General features: G+C 49.1%; 1 protein-coding gene across 1 annotated transcript in view; it reads right to left on the bottom strand.

Annotated features, from left to right (window-relative positions):
- The window catches only part of LRP4 (LDL receptor related protein 4), a 52757-nt gene extending 43801 nt beyond the window's left edge, over positions 1-8956 (bottom strand). The window contains exon 1 of the mRNA XM_060103039.1: positions 8718-8956. Coding sequence (XP_059959022.1) covers positions 8718-8769 — 52 coding nt within the window. The 5' untranslated portion in view covers positions 8770-8956. The remainder of the gene's footprint in view (positions 1-8717) is intronic.
- Between the last annotated feature and the right edge of the window lie 3149 nt (positions 8957-12105).

Here is a 12105-nt window from a genome sequence, read left to right as displayed (position 1 = left end):
AGGTCATGGGGTGAGTAGGAGAGCCAGGATGGCAGCCCCATTCAGACCCTTAGACCAATATTCTTCTCTCAATATGATCTCAGAATCTGGACTTTCAATAAAGCTTCCCACTGATGCACACTCAAGTTCGAGAGGCACTGCTGGGAATTCCCTGGCTGTCCAATGGTTAGGACTCTGTGCTCTCACTGCCGAGGGCCCGGATTTGATCCCTGGTCGGGGAACCAAAATCCCGCAAGTCACAAGGCACAGGCAAAAAAAAAAAAAAAAAAGAGGCACTGCTCCCGATCAACACCCCACAGAAAGCTCAGCTCAAAGTGGACCACACCTGTCACTTGGAGGCCCAAGGTGTACAGTGACTATACACAGCTACAGAGCAGCTTTTTCAAGTTGAACCAGAAATGAGAAGGCTTAAGGGTTGTTCTGTGAGTGCTGGGATATGACAGCTACCCCAATGTGGAAGGGATTACAATGGGAAAGGGAGGAATCATCACTCATATAAGTGAAGGATGTTTTTTTTTCAGAACACACCAAAGCTCTCTTCTCTTCTCCTAACAACTGGCAGCAACGGTGAAGATATAAACCTTATTTAATGAGGATAAGTTATTTGGAATGACTTTGAACTACATCCAGGCCAATCAAGGGACCAATCCACTGATTTCAGCCCCTTGGGCAGCTTACTCAGCAAGCGTCTCTCACTGAAAGGGAAGCCCATGCAGCGAGACAAGACTGACATAACCGAAAGGGGTTGCAGCCAAAAGCCACGTGGAAATGGATCTAGTCTCACCCAAGAGACACCTGCAGCCAGCCCCGCCAGCACTCACGACAGTCCTGCTCGTCCGAGTCATCCTCACAGTCGTTGTCCCCATCACACACCCAGGAGCGGCGGATGCACTTGCCATTGTTTGAGAGGACAGAGCTTGCACAGAAAACATTGGAACCAATACCAAACAAGGTAAATGGCTGGCAGGAGAAGGAGGCCAGGACATGAACCCCTTCCTGATGCTGCCCCATCTGGACCCACAAAGCCCCAGCTGAACTGAAAGCCCCTGCTGTGTGCCCCCCAGAGGCCCTTGGTGTCTCCTCTTACGGTAGCATTTAGCTCACTGTGGGACCATTGTTCACTTACTAGACCAGAAGCCTCCTGATGGTTGGAACTGTATGATATAGAGCTTTGTATTTGTACTCAGTGCACAGTTCAGTGATTGGTATGTAGTGATGATCAATATAAGTTTGTAAAATGAATGAATGACACATTCCATTGGAATCTTGTGACAGTTGGGAGTCATAGGAAAAGAGAAGCCCAGAATATGAGAAATAAAAGTGGTTAGTTCCTACCTACCCTATACTCAAGAAAACAGGAATCTTCTTCTTTTTTTTTTTTTTTTTTTTTTTGCGGTACGCGGGCCTCTCACTGCTGTGGCCTCTCCCGTTGCGGAGCACAGGCTCCGGACGCGCAGGCTCAGCGGCCATGGCTCACGGGCCCAGCTGCTCTGCGGCATGTGGGATCTTCCCGGACCGGGGCACGAACCCGTGTCCCCTGCATCGGCAGGCGGACTCTCAACCACTGCGCCACCAGGGAAGCCCCAGGAATCTTCTTTTTAAGGTGGCTTCCTAGTTCTATCCAGCTTAAGTTCACTCCTTTCTCCAACAAGAGTTCCTTTCACTGGCTGTATTATCAAGCTGTGATACTGACATGCCGTGACTCTCCTTATTTCTGTCCCTAGATCTCTAGAGGCCAGCCTTACCTGGTTTGAAAATCTATCTGATAAAGTCTTCTCCTAGTGGGCCCTCTCAAAAGTGATACCATAAGACACATGATTATCGGTCCTAACAAGGTCAGCCTTCTCTTGCCACTTTTAAACACAGAAAAGAAGTCCTTAATGGTCAGCTTCCAAAGTTATGAGGCAGAAGAGCATAGTGTTAAGAACATGGAAACAAAACTAAGCTAATTCCTGGCCATTGGACCAGGTATAATCTCTTTACACCTTAGTTTTTCATCTGGAAAATTGGGATAATAAGAGCCCCTACCTCTCATGGATGTTATGAGAATTGAATTACTTAATTCATAAAAAGCCCTTAGCATAATGCCTGGCATATACTAAGCTCTTGATAAATGGTAGCACCTACTATTGCTATTATAGAATTTGACTCACCCAGACTGTCTTATCCATCCACCCCATGATTAAGCCCTAATATTTCAGGGCTTGAGATGTCTAAAAATCCAACTGTGCGCCAAGCTGCAGTGCTGTTCCCATGGGTTAAGTTGGTGGCATGAGTGACCACAGGAAGAGGTGGGAGAGAGTCTTGTGGCAAGAGTCCTGCTTTACTGCCCTTCTCTGGGGGAGCTTGAAGTACATGGTATCCTTTATCCTTACCTAATTTATCATCAACCAATTCCTAGGAGGCAAACATAGAAAAGAGCATTTAGAACCTAAATTACAGAGCAATTTAGAAACGGATTAGTTTCCTTTTTTGTGAATCGAGGGTAATAATAGTACCTATTTCATAAGGTTGCTGGGAGGTTTAAATGAAATAATACATATAAAGTAGCTATTATACATAAGCAGCTATTATTTTTGTTGTTGTTGTTGTTCCTCTTAACCCCATAATCTTCATCTGTGTCCTCTCTCTCAACCCAGTAATGGAGCTACATCGCCATACAGGCTTCTTACCCTGACTAGAAGCTTAGTCAACAGATTTCACAAACCCAACAGGGATTGAATGTGGCTGTGCTCTCTGAGGGGCTGCTCAAAGTACTGCTTTCCTCTCCCCTTACATCTCAAAACCCAAGGTCCGCAGAGTAACATGTGGCTTCAGGGAGCAGCAAACCATATCTCCCCTTCTGGGAGCTTTTTAAAGCCTCACTCCATCAAGAAGCACCTGAAAGGTAATCCTTTATGCATTGGGATTCCCTGAGAAGATGAAGACTGAAGACACAGAGGAGAGGGCAATCTAAGATGAAATACAGACAGTCCCGACCAAGACATTCTGGTATAGCTTAGATACAAAAGATTCTATTCTAAGAGGTAGTATGGATTAGAGAGTTAACAGCTTAGGCTCTGGGTTCAAATCCTAGGTCAGTTACTCATTAACTGTGTGACAGCAAATGGCCTAAGCCTTAGTTTCCCATCTGTAAGACAGGAATCTAACAGAATCTACCTTATAAGGATATGGTGAGGAGTAAATGTGATAAAACACGCTAACACTTTGAGTGCCAGCAATAAGGCAAAAGATTCACAAATGTTAAATGCCCCAGAAATACATTTGTAATTTTTAGACCACATGTCCCCAGCTTCTTGGGCAAAAATGGTCACCAGAGATCACTCCCAGAGGAGCAAAAATTCTCATTTGGGGGAGGTATATTTTAAAGTCATTCACTTTTACTGCTTCTCTGAACCTGTGGTTGAAATTTCTCATTTAAACTGCCAGTGAGTGTGGCAGGGGAGTGGAAAAAGGAGGGAACTCCCCTTTCTTATTTGCTAGGCTTATGGATATTAGAACCTGGCATCTGTATTTGGTTTCCAGAAGGCTGTAGTCCCCAACAGAGAAACTATCTCTTGTCCTCATCCATGCCACGGTGACAGTCAGGTTCCCAAGGCTGGAGCCAACGAAGGGAACATTTGGAGCATTCCCCCCCACCCCTGCCCTGCAGGCCAGGCAGGAAGTGGAGCTGCTGAGCGGGGAGAGATCACTGGAGGTGCTTCCGACCTCAAAGCTTCTTTATTTCACGTGCTAATCAGGTGTTTCTCCCAATACCCTCATCTGTACCTGCCTGGCCCTACACCCAGATGGGACAGGGGGAGGGACCCTCTCCTCCAAAAAAGGTGCTGCCTGGAGCCAGGAGCTTCCCGGCCCCAGAAAACCTCCGGTGATAAATTATGCAGCAGCACCTTTGTGCTGCCTCTCAGCCAGATGGGAGGTTTGCTCCCAGTCTTTTGTTTCCGGCTTTGCTCGCAACTCCGATCCTCCCTGGCTCAGCACAGAGGTGAGGGGGGAGCTCCTGTAGGCCATGTCCGGGCTTGCAGCGAGTCCCGAGTCCCCGGCAAGGCTTCTCCCAGCTGGGGCTCAGGCAGCGCCCTTCCCCTTCTCATTCTAACCTGAATGGGCAGGAGAGCAGAGCATTAGGGAAGCTTGCAGGCAATCCACTCAGCTGTGAGCGAGGATGGGAATGCCTACGTGCCATGAAAGAATAAAGTTTGCTCAGAAGGGCGTAAGAGGTGCCCAAGGGCACCAAGGATGTTTGCTTCTTGCTAAATCAAAAATGCAGAACAGAAAATGGAGTCAAACGACAGCCAGGAAAGCTAGAGAATCAGCTCTTTTGAACGGCTGCTCTTGGTTATGGTCAACTTTCCGCAGCCCCCAAAACCATCACATCTCTGGCACCAACTTAAATGGAAGAAACAAAGGGACAACAGGGGTCAAACTTGGGGGTGGAGGAGCTGGGGGCTGGGCAGGGGGGAGGGAGGAGCGAGTCGTGGGCTTGAGACCTGAATCAATTATCCTTGCACGCTGACAGGATTCCTGATTGAAGACAGTAGTCATGAAGGAAGGCAGCTCCACAACGCCTGGCCCCCAAATTGGGGCAATTACTATCTTATGAGCTCTGGGGACTGACTCCTTTCCCAGGCCAGCGGGAGGGAGAGCTTGGAATTCTAAACTGTTCCAGCTACAAGAGACCTCAGCCAGCACCTCTCACCCCGGGTCACAGCAACCTTAGGGTGAGATGCCTGGCTGCATCCCTGACCACAGGGCTTTTAACAGGGAAGCTCTCAGAGGAAAGCCCCACATCCCAGGCCCTCTCCCAGGAGAACTAAGGTAGAGTGGGCCCCCTAGACTCATGGTACCGCTTAATAGATCTCTTTTTTGAAGTGTGGACAGGAGGGAAATATGCTTAGGTTTCATTAGGTTTTCAAGGGGGAAAAGATAGGGCAAGATCTTTAAAAAAAAGAAAGCAAAAAACCAGCTGAAATGAATGAAGGGCTGAGCCTCCATTTTAGCACATGACACTGTAGTATAACTACAGTTGTCTGGTTCCCGTAGTCCAAAGGCAAGAACCGTCTCTAATCCACTTCTGCAAGCATGCTAACAAACAACTAACATTTACCCAGACCTATGGTAACAGAGTAATTGTCAGATTCTGTGCTGAATGGTTTGAACATACTATTATTTCATTTAATTTTTACAATATCCTCACATGATAATTTATTACTACTCCACCCCCACCCCCCACTTACAGATATGAACCCCAAAGTTCAGGGTGATAAAGTGTTTTGTACAGGGTCACGAAGATGTGGCGAAGCCAAGATTCAAACCCAGGCCTGCCTCTGCTTCTTGATCACAGAGCTATGTATGCAGTGATTAGATTAGCACTTGACAAATATGTGTCTGGGGAATGAATGAACAAATGAATGGGTGCAGAGCCCAGTTTAGGGAATGCTCCTGAGTGTGCTGGGGAGAAGGAATGACACTGTCAGCTCGAAGCTGGAAGGAGAGAGGCAAGTACAGGCATTCATCAGAGCTATTTATAGGGCCAAAGCCTGGCTCTGCCAGCCAACCAGTCGGCATGAAGGCTTTCCTGGGATATTGAATCCCACCAGGCTGAGAAGGGGAAAAGGTCTTCCAATGCTGAAGTTGAGATGGTAATCCAGACACAGTCTGCGGCCAGATGCCCCATGTCCAGGCAACTGTGACAAAACTCATGGCTAAACTGCGTCAAGGAATGTAGAGACTGTGGCTGGAACAGGCTAACAGACCTAGTCGGCCATGGGCATGGAACTGTCTCGAAATTATGAGATGTGTCCAATCACAAAAAAAGACAAGACTACTTTTTAAAGTAGTCTCCAAAATTCTGTTCCTATTTTGGAGGCCCCTAGGATGAATCTTCTCTTCAAAGGAGAAGCAACATAGCCAGTCTCTCCCATTTTCCTTCTTCTTAGGGATCAAGATTAGCAGTCAATCCGTAGAAAGAATGAGAAAGACCTGTAAAATATCCTGTCCTCTGTGATTTCCTGTGTTTCTGCTGGCCCAGAAAATGGACATGCCCAACGTGCTCTGTATCAGACATGGTCATACTCAGTTCCCTTGCACCTGTCATTCTTAATACCATGTGCCAGTCCCAAAGATGTTATCTGATATGCAACAGGCGACAGAAGAGGAAATCCAAAGTCAGTGACAAGCCAAGCATCTTTCACAAGTCCAGTAAGATCAGGGACAAGGTCAACCAAGCACCATGACAACACCAGATGGAAAAGAAACCTGTCTCAGCTCCACTCATTTGCACTCATCCTCAGAAATAACCCTCTATCTACCAAAGCTTACCTGGAAGAGATCTCCAAGACAAACAGAGTTTCCACTCTTCAAATGGTGGTGGATTGTCTGAGGCCTCACGTCAACCCTCAATAGGAAGATACCCAGGGCTATTACCAGCAATCAAGTTCCCTTCCAATATCTTTAAGGTTGGAGTATTATATAGGCTCCGGCCAATCCCACAGGCTCTAGGAAAAGCCCCAAGTACTAGCAGCATCCAAATAAGCACCTTATATCTTACTGTCTTGAATTCATTCCTAGTGGAGGTCAGATCTGCCTACCTGATCTACTATGACACACTGTCTTCTCCCTGAGCCCCTGGAACATAGTGCGGGATCCTTGTGGTGATATTTTTGGTTGAGCGACTGCTCAGTCTCACTGGTTGATGAACCATGAATCTGTCCCCTCCAAGCCTCTGAGGATGGCTCAGTATCAGGCCAGGCAAAGTTTAGATCTTGGTGCCACGGAGTGTCCTTATTCACATGCACAGAAAGCCTCCCATGCTTAGAAGTTTCCATTAAATATTTTGTCCTTAAAAAGAACCCAAATAGTTACCCAGAACCCTCCCATCCTTCTTCTGTGAAGCATAAAATATACACAGTTTTCTACCCCCGTTCTCAATGCAGATGTAGTGTAGGCAATTTTGACAGCTCTGGAGCGATAAAATCGTCTTGGCCAGTCTCAGCCCGGAACCTTCCAGCTCCCCTTTCCCTAGGGCAGAAGGCGACAATCTCCTTTCTGGCTTTGTTGGTATCCGTTTTAGCCCTTTTTTTTTTTTTTTTTTTTCAGTGCCGTGCCATTTCCCTTGATCTTTTTCAAAACTTCCTCCAGGGGGCCGAGAGGAAAGTTCCATCCTCCTCCCTTGCAGCCCGAAGGGGAAAAGCCCCCAAAAAGCATAGCTGTCCCTTTAAGGGGCCCATGCGGTGGGAAGAGCAGCTACATTCCTACCCCAGTAGGGCCGCTGTCCCGACACGCCAGAGAGGCTGCAAATAACCTTCTAGGAGAGAGAGCTCGGAGGGGGAGAGCACAGTGCAAAGAGGAACGTGGGTCGGCCAGGCTACTCCTCCGAGAGGAAGAGTTAAGAGCTCGGTCGGGTTAGAGTGGGCATGGAAAAAGTCATTTAAAACCCACGGGTAGTTTAAATACCAGACAAGAGATCTCTGTTTTGTATTTGGGAGGTAAACACCTTTAAAACAAGTGCTCAGGCATCTCCACGCCCTGCCAGGCAAGTTCCGAAATCTGCATTACTTCCACACGAGCTCCCTTTACGTTAAAGAACTGGCGCAAGGCCGTGGTCTACAGACCCCATTATTCGGAACCCCACCGCCTCATCCCGGCAGCGGGGAGAATGGGAAGATTCGGATCTCCCCCGGCTGAACAGCGGTGGGTGAATAGGGTTGGGATTCAAAGATCAAAGTTCTTTGATCTTTGGGCACAAACTAGAGGCAGCTGCTAAATCACGGGGTGCACCCACGGTCCCAGCCGGCTGCGGAGAAACAGATTCCACTGAAGCCCTAATCACACACACCAGTTGCGTACCGGCACCAAACAAGTAATTAATAAAGAGCAGATGAAGCAGCCGTCCTGCTGCCATCCCTCCAGCTTCCCCGAGGGCCACCGCGAGGGCCGGGAGGCTGCCTTCTGAGGTTCGGCGATACCCGCCCAGCTATCCCGGCCAGGGCGGATCTGCGGGAGCCTTCCAGCAGTTTCTTCCCTATGTCCCTCCTCTGCCCCTTTTCCAACCCTGTTTCCCCCTCCCCCCCTCCGGGAAGGATCCAGGGCAGGAAGCTGATTGGTCACAACCAGGAGAGGGAACCCAAAACGCCACTAAGTGAAGATGCTGCGAGCAGGCAGTGCCCAAGGACCCTCGGCGGGAGCATGGTCCGGAGCCCGATGAACTGTTCCTCGAGTGGAGGAATCCCCAGAGCTCAAGTATTCAGATTCCTCTGGAGCCTCTCCGCAATCCGCCCGAGACCCCCAGCCCCTGAAAAGAGGGCTATTTACAATTTATGGTTTAGCGACCATCCTTCCCCGCCTCCCTTTCTTCGCCCACATTCATTCGCACCAAGGACACAGAGACCCTGTCTGAACCTGAAAAGGGAAGCACCCCAGCTCTCCAAAGAGCAGCGAGGGAAGGCGAGCGAGCGCCTCGGACCTTCCCCCCAGCCTGGCCCAGACCCGAGCCCGGGGAGCTCCTCCACCGCTGCCCCGTCTCGGACTGGAGGAGTTGGGGGAGCTCCCGGTACCCTCCCCGGAACACAATCTCTGGGCTGCTGCTTGGAGTGAGGGCGAGGGGTCCCAGGCCCCAGCCTGCGCCGTCCCGCCCTCGGGAGGTGAGTCCTGCAGCGGCCGGACCCAGGGAAAAACTTTCCCGCTGGGCCGGTCGGCGTAGGCGCGGCGGCGCCGCTTACCGTGCGCGCAGAGCAGGGCGCCAAGCAGCAGCGCGCCCCACGGCCGCCTCATGGTGCCGCCGCCGGCGCTCCCTGCCGGCCGGGGGTCCCGCCGGCTCCTGCGGGACGGCGCGGCGGAGGGTGTCGACGGAGGGTCCCCTAGGTGAAGCGTCCCGGTCCACGGTGGCGGGCGCGCCCCGCAAGTCGCCCTCCGGCCGCTGCCGCCTCCAGTGCTGCCGAAGCCGAAGCCGCCCCACCAGTGGATCCGGAGGGGGTGTCCCGGGCCGGGCCGCCCCGCCCCGCCCCCAGCGCCGCAGCCCCCGCCACGGCCACCACGCCTGGTCCCGCCCCCAGCGCCGGCCCGGCCCCTTTCCGCCCTCGGCCCCCGCCCCCCGGTCCCCGGACCCCAGCCGCCCGCGCCTGCAGCGCTGGCCCAGCTCCTCTTCAAGCCGCCCCCACGTTCCTAGCCCTCAAGAGAGCCCCCCTTCACTGTCCCCAGTACTACTGCTTTAAAGTCCTTAACTTAGGAAAGGTTTAATCCTAGCAGCAACTCTCGGATCCCGCTCACTCTAGTTCTGTGCCAGAGAGGTGCACCCAGGCTGACCGAAGTCGCCTGGACGTGACCCCGGCCCCCCTACCGGCCCCAAGTCCAGACTTTATTGATGTCTCAGAATACACAAGGCTTGCTAATGCATAATCCTCTCGGTCTTTATGGACATCAAACAAGGGGCATCAGGGGGCCTGGAGTGCTGTGTCTTAACTAACGTTCTCACTGTCAAAATTCCTTTCCTGAGATTTTCTCCCCCACCCCTTCCCCCGACCCCCGCCTAGGCAGCGTTGTTCTAGAGCTAAATAATTCTGCGACCTCCCCTTTTCGTTTACTCATTTCCTGAGGTGGTTGTCTGGGTCCTGTCGCCCCCGCTCGGACGTCCAGAATTGGCCCAGACGTAGTTCCTCCTGGCTGTCTTCGTAAATCAGCGTAGTTAGCCTCTTCACCTTCTTTGACTTTAAGATCCTGGCAAGAAAGGAAGTGGGTAAGGAAGTAAGCCCTCGCTTGCAGTTGTATTCTCTCAGAGACCTCAGCCTCCTCCCAGCTTCAGTCTCTAGGGCCTTCTAGCAATATTTAACTTTTGGGTTAGTACATAAAGTTATAAATTCCTCTCTTGTCTTAGCTTTGTGGCCTACGCCTCTCCCCAGTGCATATTAATCATATGGATTAATTTTGTTACCACCTGCCATTTTCTAGGTTGAATCTTGTCCTGCTACTTTTGTCCAAGTCCCCAACTTCCTTAGGGTCCTGTATATCGCTTTTCCCTCCAAGCTGGTATGCCAACAGTTTCTGGCTTTGGATCATCTGCAATTTTGTTAAACCACTTTCTTCTCACTAGTAAATAGAGTGAGGAAGCCCCAAATGTGCCATGTTAGCTGAGGGGAGAGTAATTTGTTACAGTGCAAAGAGGATATTGGGAGATTTCTCCAATGGATTGGTTGCCATTTCATCCTCGCTTGTCTGCAATTTTTCAAAGGCTTTCACTTCAAATTACCATCTTTGACCAAAGCTAACATTAACTTTGCAATAGCAAGGGAAAAATGCGTTGTTAACTGCTTCTTAGCCAGTATTTCTCTATTCTGTTTTGCCTAAAATTTTTATGCAGATGAAATGTTGAACTAACGTCACCATGGTAACAAATACCATGAGGCATTTTCTGTGTATGTAGTTCTTTTCGCTGACTGAAGGCGGCAGTCGAGTCAGGTCAGGCTTACTTGATCTTACTGCTAGGAAAAAGTCAACCTTTAAGGCCTATGTCATCTTAGCCTAAAATCCAAGGAGAAAAGGGTGAAAAAGTAGAGGCTGATTCTCAATCCCTCCTCCCCACAACGTTATTGATACAGCCTTCGTCAGTCTCAAGGTTTCAATATACGTTGCTTACGAAGACTTGCTTTTTGACCTGTTGAGGAAGACCTTAGGATTCTGGAGACCATTTTTTTTTCCCACAATGAAAACTAAGGACATGTGGTATAATTAATACATTTGCCCCCAAAAATTCAGAACAGGCAGTCACCATACTTTCAATGTCAGGGGATTAAGAATTTATAAACAGTTTCCGCTCTGTATTCAAAAGACAGGTTCCTTTCCAGAAGGCATGATTTGTGTTGTTTTTCTGGGATTGAGGAGGAACAGGGAAGCTGGCTGTCCCTGTCTGACTCAGGCTCAAGAGACTGAATTTTCTGTGTGCATCCCGAGTCCTCCTCCTCCATGGTTCAACACAGTTCTGGTGCACAGAGCCATCCCTGGCTGCTGTGAGTCACTGGGAATATCAATGGATAGAAATGAACTTCATGCATAGTCCCTGGCTGGGTCACCCCCTAGGGTGAGTTAAGTCTTGGCTGTCAGAAACTGCTCTTGTGCCAGGAGCGCTAAGCCATATTTATTTTTACCAGGCCTCTCAGACTGTCTTGTTTGGAGTAAGAGATCCTGAAAAGCATGCCAGAATGGGCTGTTTGTCTCCCTTTTATTGTCCCCTGGGACATGCCCCTAGGAAAATTGTAGGGGATTACCAATTCCAGAAGGGTCTCAGAGACATTCGTTTCCTCAGAAACACCACCCCTTTCCTTCATCCTTCTAGGACAGACCAGGGGACTGAATTTCTAAGATCAGAATATTGCCCTGAATTAGACCATCACTAATGGCCTTTTCAAAGGATACCCTGGGGGTGCTACAGAAACAAGATAGAAATGGGCACTATTTTGATCCAGTTGGGTTGGTAGAATCCTCTTACAACCCAGGCATCATTCAACAACCTGAATTCTAAACATAATTCTTCTAAAAGAGTAAAAGGTTTGACATTTCCACACTTTAAAACAGTGGTTCTTAATCAGGAGTGATTTTTGCTGACATGGGGCAATGCCTAGAGACATTTTTGGGAGTAGGTATTACTGGCAAATAATGAGTAGAGGCCATGGATGCTGCTAAACATCCTACAATAAGCAGGACATCCCTCCCCACAACAAATAATTATTCAGCCCAAAATGTTAATAGTGCTGAGGTTGAGAGACCCTGATTAAAAAATTAAAAACATGAGTCTTAAAAAAAGAATTACTCCATCTCTAGGATCACTTTCTTGTGTGAATGGAGGAAGGAGTTCTTAAAGCTACAGAATGGAAAACAAGAGAAACAAGAGAAAGCACAGCTAAAGGAGCTAAAAGAGTCCTATACCTATCTGCCTAAGGATGCCTATTTACAGTATTAACTCACTTAGTGGGAGTAATATTTATTATGGGTATATTATGTGCCAGACACTGTAGAAGCAGTAGTAAACAGATATATTGGGTCCCTGGAACTTACAGTCTGATGGTTGGGGAGGCTACAAGTATACAGAGGCATTAAAAGAATGATCTCACAAATGAA

This window comes from Mesoplodon densirostris, chromosome 7 (assembly GCF_025265405.1).
Source record: "Mesoplodon densirostris isolate mMesDen1 chromosome 7, mMesDen1 primary haplotype, whole genome shotgun sequence".
Classification (NCBI taxonomy): domain Eukaryota; kingdom Metazoa; phylum Chordata; class Mammalia; order Artiodactyla; family Ziphiidae; genus Mesoplodon; species Mesoplodon densirostris.
The sequence above is the reverse complement of the archived record's forward strand: the minus strand, read 5'-3'. Positions and strand labels throughout refer to the sequence as shown.